A 12,518-nucleotide genomic window follows, 5' to 3' on the forward strand; every position below is an offset into this window, starting at 1 on the left:
AGCATCTTACAGTTGCTGGCAGTAGCCTGCTCACAGCTGGATTCCATGGGCTTTTTCCTGAGCTCATTTATGCCATTGTAAATTAGGAGTAGTCCACTTTATCTGAGTGGAGCTGAACTGAGAGGATAATCAGGCCTTCTGATTTTATTGAAAGGTTATCACTGGGTTCAGTCCAAAATGTCATCATCTTCATTCCTTCTAGGTAATGCTGTCACATAATTAATAAACCTGTTACAGATGATCTTCCACTAATTAGGAGATGTGCTTGTTCTACTACTAATTAGAGAATGACTCTGACATTTGGACTTACTAAACTGTCAGGATTTTTTTCACCCTCCATTTTTTTTGATATTGGACAATTTTTGAATCATGTTAATAACTGTAGGATGTGGCTAAAAACTAAACCTAAGACTCTGTTTCGGTATAATATGAGAGAGAGCAGAAAACAGTCTAAAATTCCTGATCATGTTGCACACATCCATTTTGAAGACAATACCATTCAGGTACCCAATCTAACGACTTATTCTTCTCCACAGTCACAATATCCTCCTGTACGAAGATGGTCATGCTGTTGTTGCTGATTTTGGAGGTAAGAGATTGGAAACTAAAAGAAAATCCCAGTATGTTTTGTAACCTCTCTAGCAAGGATGAGCAGACTTTGGACTGCAAGATCTGCTCTATCTATTGGAAATTATGACATCTACCAGTAGACCTCTTGCCCATCCCTGCTCTAGGGCAGAATTGGTAGCCATTATGTGAAAGATGGTTGGATATCATAAGCCACAGACTGATGAGGAAGCCACAATGATGTTTAATGTATTGTATCTCTTGCATTATTAGAGTTCAGTTGTTTTTATGTGGTAGGCTAACAAGTGAAGCCTTTGATGTAGTTTGCTTTCTTTTCTTTGTTAAGTTTAAATTATTTACTTACACTCAGTTTAATAAACAGAAGGGGGAAAAACAAAACAGATAAATCTGTAAAAGGGGTTGGGGAGGTGGGAATCAGATATCCAGATCTAAAAACAAAGAACAAATTTCCATACCAGAATCAAGTAGAACAAATGGAAGTCATAAATTTCCAAGTAATATAAATGGGTTTACGTTATCGTGAACCTTGTTGCCACAATAAATTACAAAGACACTCTATTTTTCCACCAAAAAATGTTATCTGGCTGGCTTCCTTTTCCACTTCTCCCCATATTTGTGAACTTAACCATACAGACAATATCCCAAACCTTAATTAACTATTAAAAGTTAGTGTCTTCATTATCTTCCAGTTATAACAGTTGATCATTTGGGCACCCATCAATGAACTGTCAAAAACTTTCTCAGCACCCAGAAATAATATTTCACAAGGTTGTTTTGTTTACTTGATAATATGATTGATATGTAACACTTCACGAATGTTTGAAGATAATTTGCATTCTTTAATAAATCTGGTCTGATCATTTCCAGTGTATTTATTTGTTGTATTTAATCTATTTGCAAGGATGGTGCTCCACAATTTAAAATCCTGATTCAATAATGCTATAGGACAATATGGCTGGAATTAGCTGGCTGTTTTTATGTATAACCACCATTCTTGCCAATTCCCATGTTCTGAGGAGTATATAACTTGAAATAATTTCATTCAGTATCTCCCATAAGAGATCTTCAAGTTTATTCAGGAATATCTATAATCCTCAATTGTAAAGGCACCTGGATCAGGGGCATTATTATTTTGTAACTCACTGATTTCCCCAGTTCAGGGATAGTTAAAGAGGCTTTTCAATATCAGGTCAAGTTTGGCATGGTACAAAGGCCTGAATAACATATTTCTCAGGACGATCAGATATATAAAGTTTCTGAAAAGAAAGAGAGAGATTCATTTGCAATGTCATTAGATCTTGTTACACTTTCATTCCTGTTGTTCTTGAGTCACAATACCAGGTTATTATATGGCTTCTGCAGTTGCCCTGCTCATCTTATTCCCAATCCTGTTATCTGCTACCTTCCCACATATGTTTTAGATGTACTATATATGGGGTCAAAGCCAGAAAAAACTAGCTTGTAGGCAAATAGAGCAAGGACTCATGCTATATAAGATCTTGATATACTGTGATTATAAGCTGGGTAATTACTGTTGGTCACATATCCTGTGGGGAACAAATGGAATTTGGGGGTGGGGGTGGGCAAAAGCTAATGATTACTGATCTCCTATTCCGATCATAATTTAAAACAGGCAATGCAAATCTATGTTTTGTAATCCAATGATCTTCCTTATCTGCACTGATGCAGAAAAATCCATTGGTTCAAAAATAAAACCAGCCTCTTAAAAGCCTATATATAGGCTGGCTTGAGTTTTTGAGAGATGCTAGTATGACATCACGCTGATGGCTTCTGGCAGGGCATCCATGTTTTTGGTGGTGGATGTAAATCTGATTTTGAATAACTGAAGTATTCAAATACAAATATTAATTATTTAATGCAAGCCTTTTAATGAATGCTGTCCTTGACAAACAATGCCATGATGTCATTGTATTTCCACTTGAACTTTATACAACTTACAAATATATATGCATTTTTGTTCTTTTTTAAATACTTTAGTTATCCTGTACTCAGTGATACTTATTTAACTGCTCTCCCTCCCTTTTGTTTTGCTTTTACATCCCAGAATCCAGATTTCTGCAGTCTCTGGATGAAGATAATATGACAAAACAACCTGGGGTTTGCCTATTCTCTCTCTCTCATTACAAATAAGTACTATCAAATGTATATGAAAATCTAGCCAAGGAGCAAGAAATAAGATTAGGATTTTCTTCTTCCAACATACATGCTATTGTATAATGACAGTGTATGCCATTTGTTTGCCATGTCAATTGAGATCAATGATGATTAGTGAGTACAAAATGTTCTCTCTGCTTTGCACTCAGAAATGAATTTCTAGTCTGCAACAGTAATTGGCATTAGAATTTGCTACTTATATTAGTAGTTCTTATATTAGTAGTTCAGAATCATCTTCAGATTGTTGATGGTAAGTTCCCCCGGCCCCCAGTACTGTAATTGTTTTTCTGAGCTTTCATGAAGAACTCTAAGAGGGAGGGATTGTTGTTTTGTACTGAGAATTCTTTGAAAAGGTTTGGGGTGTTGGCTTACCAGAGAATGGAGCCTCCATTCTGAACATAGCCTCCGACATAGTATCACCTCAGGACATTTCAGGAAATGTAAATGGAAGCTCCTGACCAATGCAGAGCATCACTGTTGCCCACCACTTGTTGTGCCGCCACTGAAACTTTACTTTCTTCTCTCAGACTAGGAGCTGCCAAGAGCAGACCCGCCAAGTGTCCTTATTTTCCAGGGACAGTCCTGGATTTACAGAAGCCATCTCGGTTTCTGATTTGATCCCGGAATATCCTATTTTTCTTAGGACATCTCTATTTTCATTGGAGAAATGTTGGAGCTATGCAACCCCCAAGCAAAGGACATAGCTATACAGCAGGCTTCCTCAGCCTCAGCCCTCCAGATGTTCTGAGACTATAGTTCCCATCCTCCCTGACCACTGGTCCTGCTAGCTAGGGATCATGGGAGTTGTAGGCCAAAAACATCGGGAGGGCCAAGGTTGAGGAAGCCTGCTATACAGCCTTTAGAAGACATCTGAAGGCAGCCCTGTATAGGGAGGCTTTTTTTACTGTTTAGTGTTTTATTATGTTTTTATATGTTGGGAGCTGTCCAGAGTGGCTGGGGCAACCCTGTCAGATGGGTAGGGTATTATTATTATTATTATTATTATTATTATTATTATTATTAAATAGGACACCCCTGTTTTTATTGGAGAAATATTGTAGGGTATGGAAGAGCATCCTGGTTTTATGCATGAAGTGAAGCCCACAGTGCAGTTTGAAACTCAATAAAAGACTTGGGAATCTGTTGCGCAGGAACAATCTGATCACCATTCTCCCTTCCTATTAAGAGAATTGTTTTGTGAACATATTGCCAGAAAGCAAAGAGAAATGAAGCTGGAGAATCGGTGCCCCTGTGAAGAAACAAAACATACCATTAATGCATTATTGATGTTGTCTTGATGTACAGAACCTGCGCTGGATGGCCCCTGAAGTATTCACACAGTGTACTCGCTACACTATAAAGGCCGATGTTTTCAGCTATGCCTTGTGTCTCTGGGAACTGTTAACAGGGGAAATTCCATTTGCTCACCTCAAACCAGGTAAGATGCACAGCAAGCTAGCATCAAGATTGCTTCTTTCTGGTGCACAACAAAGAAGCTGCTTTGTATAACACTAACTCAGCTTTTAGTCAAATGTGTATTTGTTTTAATTTTGCATCGTGGGCTTTCAGTTTCCACATAGAACTGTAAAGCCGGTGTTTTGCAGTCAGCCACAGTACGCTGAAATCAATGTTTCGTCAAGGAAAAAGAATTATGCAGGCAACTTAAGAGTCTGTACTAGCTTTTACCCTAAGGTGCTTTCTCCAAACTAAGCTTATCAGATGCCTGAGGTGTTTCAAGCTTACTAGAATGTTAATATATATTTTTATGCATGCATCGCTGAAAATGTACTGCAAAACAAGGAGATCAATGCTTTGCCATCAAAGCAACATAGCCGTTGTGAGCAAAGGTGCCCTGATCACCCAGTGTGACATCATAGCCAGATCGTCTTGACCCAGTGTGACATCACAGCCATTCACTCTACGCTGGGAAACCTTTAGAGCCAAAACTGTGCATTGAATGAGCTACCAAATGCAGCAGAAAACTGCTCCAGTTTCTAATGAATGCCGGTTCAGAATGTACTTGAACTTCATTTTTTAAATGACCCTTAAATCTACATATAAATGGGGCTGTTTGCTGGGGGTTGAGAGTTCTTTTGCTGTTTCAGTTATAGCTGGATGCTGTCAGGTTCAGGTGTTTGACTTGGCCAACTGCACTTCATCACAGAGACTAGATGCTCCACACACCCACTGAACCTGGGGGGAAAACATGGGGAAAGTGGTCTTATATGAAAATGCTGCAAGTCGGCTCCCTGGAGCTGACTTGCAGAGGGACATAGCAGAAAAGGCATGGGAAGGAGAGTTCCAGAGGAATCCAAAAGTGTCTCCTTCCCTCTGCCCAGCAGCCTCCTCCTATTGAAAGTTTTATCAGGTTCGTGCTTGTTGTTATTTACAGTCAAGTACTTTAACAGGGCCAGGCACTTTCTAAACACCGAGAAGCTTGCAGTCTAGAGAATTCCCCTGAACTTTCCTGTTCTAAGCATGACTCCATTGATTCTCACTAATTAGCTTCACTTGTCTTGTGCAACAGCCATTCATTCCATTTTCCCATTTGAGACAGCCAGGGTGCTTAGCTTTTCAAAGTCATTATTCCTCTGATGCATTTAAAGTTATATATTTATTGACCCTATTTGCTCGTTCTTGGTTGGTGGAAAGCCGGAGAAAATTCTCCTCTTCCCAAATACTCCAGAGATCTTATTAAAACAAGATTCACATCTCTTCTGCCACTTATGGAATTATGATCATTTTACTAGTTCAATGCTTTTTGCTTTCTCTCCCTACACCTTTTAAAAAAAACCACATACTATTTTCTTTTATTGGTGTCTTTACTGGGTATTGTATCATTAATACATTTTTGTTTGCAGGAATTTCTGCATCCTTAAGCTTTTTCTTTTTCTTATTCTAGTTTCTATCATTTCTTTTACTGATTTGTTGAAGATAAAATGTTGTCACAATCTGATTTCAGAATTTGATTTCCCACGTTTTTATAAGCATTTGCCCTTCATGAAATAAATGGCAAGCTTTTAGATTACCGTACTTTTCTGTGTATAAGACCTTTTTTCCTTTAAAAATCGTGCTAAAAAGTGGGGGTCTTCTTGTACAGGGGTAGTGCATAAGGTGGATGTTTGATTGGTTGCTGCCATGGCTGACAGCAGCTATTGTGCATGTTATTGTTTGGTGCGTCAATGGCTGCTGCTCCAGTAGTTGGGCGGGTGATTGGCAGCTTCTGGCAGCGATGGGACAGACGGGAGGCGGATTTTGTGACTTGTGCGGGTGACCGATTTTTGGCAATCCCCCTTCCCAGCTGAACAACTCTGGGCAATCCTCCAAAAAGAAGCTCAACAACTCTGTTCCATCTCCCCCCGTTTTCTTAAATTTGAGTCCCACAAAATAGGGGGCGTCTTATAGGTGGGGACGTCTTATAGACAGAAAAGTACGATAGTCTTCTTGTTTTTTTTTTATTTTGTTTCTACAGTTTACAATAACATTTCCCACCCCACCCCTAAAAATTCAAGTATGTGCTCTAGAGTGATACATTTGCCAGAACATTTTTCTTGTAGTTCCATAGCTCAGCTTTCCACAAGCTAAGCACAGACATTTTCTCTGAAGGTGTTCTGACCTAGCCTTCCCATCTGGGGCAAAATGTGCTGATCCTAAAAATCCAGTGGAGAAGGCTTTATATTTGACTTTTCTCTCTTCCCACCTCTACATGCTTCTCAAAATATTTTTACCCACCTCCTATGATTTCTTCTCACATTTTCCTTTCATACTCAGGTTGAACTTTATCTCTGCCTTCCTGCTAGTTTCTTCAATCCCTCCCCCCTAATCTTTTTGCATTCGTTTCTTCCTCCTTGTCCTCTTCTTTTCTATTCCCAGTTTGTATAATCATTGCAATGTAATAACATTTTATCTCACTTTCTAATTTACTTGAATACCTCTTCAGGCCTTTTAGAGGAGGGAGACATTCCTTCCCTCTTCCCCTGCTGAACATCTGTCTCCCAGCCTCATTTAGTCAACTTAGAAAGAGTTGCTGGTGCTGGCATTAGCAGGGCTAGTGGGCATGGCGCGCAAGCAAGGAGGCACTGGGCAGACTGTAGCACTAAGGCCCACCTGAAAGTGCCTCAAGGCCCATCAGTGGGGCCCATGCAATTGTTTGTGAATCACAGGAATAGGCATTCAGCTTAAGGGACAATCCCAGGCACTTTTGCATGATACCAGGATGTTCTAAGGCTCCCTTTATGTGAAGCTCTGCAAGATCTGAGTGTACCCTGCCCCAGACTCAAGCTAGGTTCTGTGTCCAGGTGAGAACCAAGAGTGGCCCCCTCAGAGGGTAGGTCATTACCTGGTCTGGACCCTGTCTCATATCCTTCCCTGTGAATTTCTCTTGTTTGCCAGCTGTCAAATCCAGAACAGATACACCCTTCCCAAGTTGACCAGGATATCCCATAATTTCAGAAGCTATCCTGGCTTCTGATTGGATCATTGGATGTCCCAGTTTTTGGTCCAGTGTTCTGGCATGAATCAGCTGATTTGTGCCAGAGCACTGGACCAAAAGACACTCGTATTTTGGTCTCATGCACTTGCAAGAGTCAGCTGGATCCTACAAGAACTTGGGATCGAAAAATGAGCATGCCAGTTCTGATCAGTAGGATGTTGGTGGGTATATAAATGCAGGGTTCCAATTATTAAACATTTCATGACTCTTCTGAAAGCTTCCCGAAGCAAAGGGAAACTGTACTTTTGCTTCTTACAGATATAAATGCATAAGATTTGCAGAAAGCTAAGATTAACCACAAAGCACCTTTTGACCCCAGATGTTAACATAACAATCTTTTAAAAAGAAATGCAGCTTGGCTGGAGTGCTGAACCGCGATGAATTTTTCAACTTTTAAAAATAATACAGGGAGCCAGATGGGAAGGTGGAAAACAAGCACATTAGAAAGAAAAGAAGAGTGAATAGGCCATGTAGCTGAGAAACTGTTTAGGTTTTATAATGCAGGCATAATTGAAATAAAAAGGTAACACCCCATTACTTAAGCACTAAGTGCCAACCAATTAGACTACAGCAATAGTGTTTATCAATCAGAGGCAGCCCACGTTGGGTAGTTAAAGATCTGCCATGAAGATGAATTACACATAATGACTAGTCTAAATCTGAGAGATTAAACCATTTGGGAACGTCGGAGTAGCTTCCTTTTAAAATGGGCATTACTATGTGGCTGTAAAAAGGTCATTTGGTTCTTGGAGAGACCACAGGGGCATAGACTATGGCCATGCAAGTGTCCAGAACCCTCTTTAGATTTCTTACATTATCTGTAATAGTTGCATGGCAAAACCCACTTGAGTAGTTGTATGATGAATAGAAATACTGAAACTAACAAAAAAGTTTAGACTCCAGTTAAACCAGGCACCTCAAACGTGGATGCATGATTTGCAGCTCAGGACTTGTGCATAAGTTAATGTTTAGGTCCTTTGCTACTTCCAGACGGTAAGTATATATTTATCGCTGGATAGCTGCAGCCTTACCTATTAAGACCTACTAGATATAATTCACTATGATTAATTGGTCATCTACCAGGGAGTAACTGCAGCCTACCCATCTCATAACATGGTAACAGATGGCAAGAATACCAAGTTAAACGTAGCGTACATACAAAATTTAAATGTGTACCAGCCTGAGTTTGATGCTATCATTCTGAAATCTCATGCTGATTGGAGAAATTACTGCGGCATAGTTTCATCAATGAGTGAATAACTGAGAGAAGCGGAGGAAAGGGGAGTCTCTACAAACATCACTCATTTGAAGGAATATTCACTAAATCAGATAATATATACCTGGATTAAACTCTTCATCCATTTGTTCCTCTTGTTAAGAGATGTTGACTTCCTACCAGGTTCATAAGTGATCCTACAGAGTGCACATAAAAGGCCACTGCAGGGGTAACACCCATAAAAATTGGTTGAAAACAGTGCTACTGACTGAGGACTGACTTTAATTGTTGGCTTCTTTTCCTTCACCTGCATTTTTGGAGAGACAATAATTCCTCCTCCTTGTCATTTTCTTATTTACAGCGGCTGCAGCAGCAGACATGGCCTACCATCACATCAGGCCTCCAATAGGCTACTCAATCCCCAAGCCCATCTCATCATTGTTAATGAGGGGCTGGAATGCATGTCCTGAGGTAAGTGGCCCCATTTCTTAATTTCCCAAACAATACATGCCACTGTTCCTTGATGAAGAATAGAAAGCAGAATTGCCTGCTCATTTAAACACCGGACACCTGAGGCCTAGATCCATCGCTTTGATTTTCAGTTTCTTTCATGAAAGGATATAGAAACTGTAGTGTTAATCTGTTTTCTGCTGATATTTCCTTGCAGGCGTACATACAAAAAGAAAACACGGGGGTCGGATCACAGATGGTTTTGTTAATGTTATGCCCGAATGAAGATTTGACTGTTGGATTCCTAGTCACTGGCTTTGTCCAGAGAGAGTAGTGCTTTTATGGATGACCAGCAAATTATTGACATGCTAGTTACCCAAAGCTGGACACCCGCCATGCTGTGATGATCACTACTCATGATAATTGTCACAACTGGGTTTGGGCATTGGGGCAATCTTAGTCTTTGATGGAAGGGAAGTTGTTGTCTCTGTCTCTCCTCACAATGCTGAGGTATCCTATTAAAGAAATCTGGTGTTTCCTATGCCCTTATGCCCAGTCAGGGGCCAGGGCAAATGGAACACCCTCAGATGGCAATTCCTGCAGGGGTCACCCTATTTGATGTAAGTCTTAGGAAGCCCTGCTCTGGGATTGACCTGTGGCATCACTTCCGGCAGGTGGGCCAGAAGTAATTAATTGCCCCATGCGCAAGCCAAACCTCTTTCATCCATATTCAATAAACTTGTGGCCTGTTTCGATCCAAAATCAGTCTACATTGTCCTTCGATTGTCTTGGGGGTTGGGGACAGAGGAGCCCAGTGCCTTGGCCTGCAGTACTTCCTGTCTATAATCTGATACTATAGTACAGAGCTGTCATTTGCACTGGCTTGTACACTTCAGTTTCAACCAGCAGGGCTGGTTTGGTTTAGGCATTCTTCAATAGGATGGCACCAAGCTACTGCTACGGTTGTCACTTTTTTTCTGGCCCTCCTCCTGTGTCTTTTAACAGCTGTTCCATACCCAGAATTTTAGCAGGTGAAGCTTTTTCTGCAACTGATCTCCATGCCAGGAAAACTCATCTGCTAAATTTCTGTCCATCAGGCTATGAAGTCAAAGGAGGAAGTCGAGCAAAGAAAAAGAAAAAGGTTAGTAACCTAGATATGGAGTGACCTGTCATACAACACACTGATTTAGCCAGAAGTGAGAAAGTAGCCCAGATTAGCCCAGCTGTCAGTCGGATTCTCTTCTTTCTGTACAGTCTGTGAAATACCACTGCCATTTCCCTTCTGGCTTCTCCTTGACTTCATCTCTGTGCAGCCTACTCCTCCTTCCCTTGGAAAACAGAAATGCTAAACCCAGATGATAATATATCAGCTTCTGCAAGAGATCAGTCGTAGATTGTTGATATGGTAATAAGATATTTATTTTCCAAAACCTTAATAATAATCAAGAGCCTTTCAGATCTGTTTAAAGCCTTTTGTTACTGCTGGATATCTGGGTACTCTTTAGCTGATTATTTTCATATTTATTTTATTTCTTGGTGGAGCAACTAGAAGAGATAGCTCCACCTATTGTTTAAAAACCATTAAAACTATCTCTGCATAAAAGAGCAAATCTGGCATGCCACATCAAGAGACATACGTTGTTTTTCTACTTTCTCTGGTTTTTCACTTTCGATTATTTTTAAAACTCCATATTTTAATTAACAGATATTAGAAATTAAAACAACCTTCACGATGGCAGGGTGCCATGGTTAGAACAGTTGTGCCGTCTTGGCAACAGGCAATCTAGATGACAAGGGAGATAATAAGGGAAGAGACTATCTTCCTTCCCAGACTGGCCCAGCCTAGCTGACAAATATCAGGTAAAAGGGAGGGGACCGGAGCTTGCCGAAAGAAAAGAAAAAAACACAAGTAAACTTTTAAAATAAATATTTAAAATAAGTAGATTAGATGCATGTTCCATACCCTTCCATTGCCCTTTCCTTAATCCCAGCAGGCTTGCAGAAGAGAGAGAAAAACTACTCATAGCTCAGTAAGGCTCACTCCTCATGTTCAGATCAAGTGCCAAAGAACCAGTTTCCCCCATAGTTAGAGTGGTGTGATGGTTGTAGTGTTGGGTTAGAATCTGGGAGACTGTGGTTCACATCCCTGCTTAGCCACAAAGCCTACTGGGTGGGTGACCTTGGGCCCGTCACCAGCTCTCAGCCTAACTTATGTCACAGAGATTAATGTGGAGAGGGGGAGAACCATGTATGCCGCCTTGAGCTCCTTGAAGGAAAATTGGGATACAAATGTAATACAGATATAAAGAGTTCATGCTGGTAAACAAGCCAGTCAGTTGTTCCCAATATTTCTCCCCCATCACCACCACCATTTTGTGACTGGATATGGCATGTTGCTGGTGCACAAGCCATAAGCACCAAAAATGCTTCTTCCGTGGTGGAAACTAGCCAGTCCCAGTTCAAAGTGTGAGACAGGCCTCCTTTCCTGCTCCTGTTCTGGCCACAGAAGGAGCAGACTAAGGAGCCAGCTGTTTGCTCAGCTTCCACATCATCATATACTCTCTCTCTCTCTCTCTCTCACACACACACACACACACACACAGAGAGAGAGATTGACAGAGAGAGAGAGAGAGAGCGCGCACGCGCCAGGAACAGAAGCTCATCTTTGAAGATGCTGTAAGCAATTCCCCAGAAGGGTTCTTAGAGGATATTGTTGCTTTCTGCCTTCTTAAAAGGCTCAGTGGTGCTTCACTTGACCACACTGGGTCCTGCAACTGTGTCTTTTTTTATTTTAAAAAAATCAGCTCTAAAAAATACGGAAGGATAATATAAAAAAACACTGGTCTGCAGTGGCACGGTAATGTTATCTGGATGTTATCTAGGTTCTTCATAAAAAGTGAGTGAACAGAAGGCAGCTATTCCAGAGAACCTAGGGGCATGTGTGGAAGCAACCTTAGTAATATACTATCAAAATATTTCACTATTTCTTATAGTCACACATATTATAAAGACCAACAATCCTGCTTGGTTGGTAGAGGAGAATTTTAATGAAGAAATATCCCTAAGCTGAGGATGCACAGATGTCTTATTGCAGATTCAGATTCATCTAGGCAGTGGGGTGAAGAATTAACATATTGAGCAACAGTCTCTCCAAATTTGGGGTTGCCCCTCAAGTTTTGATCTATAACAGTATTTAGCAGGGGGGTAGGCTTTTGAAAACCCTTTGTCCATTTCTACATATAGCAAAACGATACCTCTATCAAATTCTACCCTCCTAAAAGGTATATATAGTGACTCTATATCTAATCCATTTTATTAAAAATGCATACATAAAAAGTAACACTGTCATTGTGCAGCCCCCATTGGAGGATCTGTCGTGCTGCATCACAATCTTGATTTGCATGAAGTCAGAGCTCGCACCCTCCATTGGATAATTTGTCTTATCGCAAGCCTGGATTTGCTGGAAGTCAGGGCAGGAGAGGGAAGCAAATGGGAAGGCAGTCTTTAAAAGGGCATTTTCAAGCAACAACAGATGTTTGAATAAAGCAGGGATGGGGGGACACAGAAGCTGTGAGAATGTTGTGGGAGCATGTTGAG

The 12,518-nt window shown here is 40.7% G+C and overlaps 1 protein-coding gene across 1 annotated transcript in view; it reads left to right on the plus strand.

Moving 5' to 3' along the window:
* The window catches only part of LOC309344276 (serine/threonine-protein kinase TNNI3K), a 138,567-nt gene that overhangs the window by 92,488 nt on the left and 33,561 nt on the right, over nt 1-12,518 (plus strand). Inside the window, exons 19-22 of the mRNA XM_081866537.1 lie at nt 537-589; nt 2,654-2,706; nt 4,069-4,201; nt 8,833-8,942. Of these exons, the coding sequence (XP_081722663.1) occupies nt 537-589; nt 2,654-2,706; nt 4,069-4,201; nt 8,833-8,942 (349 nt within the window). The remainder of the gene's footprint in view (nt 1-536; nt 590-2,653; nt 2,707-4,068; nt 4,202-8,832; nt 8,943-12,518) is intronic.

The sequence above is a fragment of the Podarcis erhardii genome (assembly GCF_964252035.2).
Source record: "Podarcis erhardii genome assembly, chromosome: 6".
Classification (NCBI taxonomy): Eukaryota; Metazoa; Chordata; class Lepidosauria; order Squamata; family Lacertidae; genus Podarcis; species Podarcis erhardii.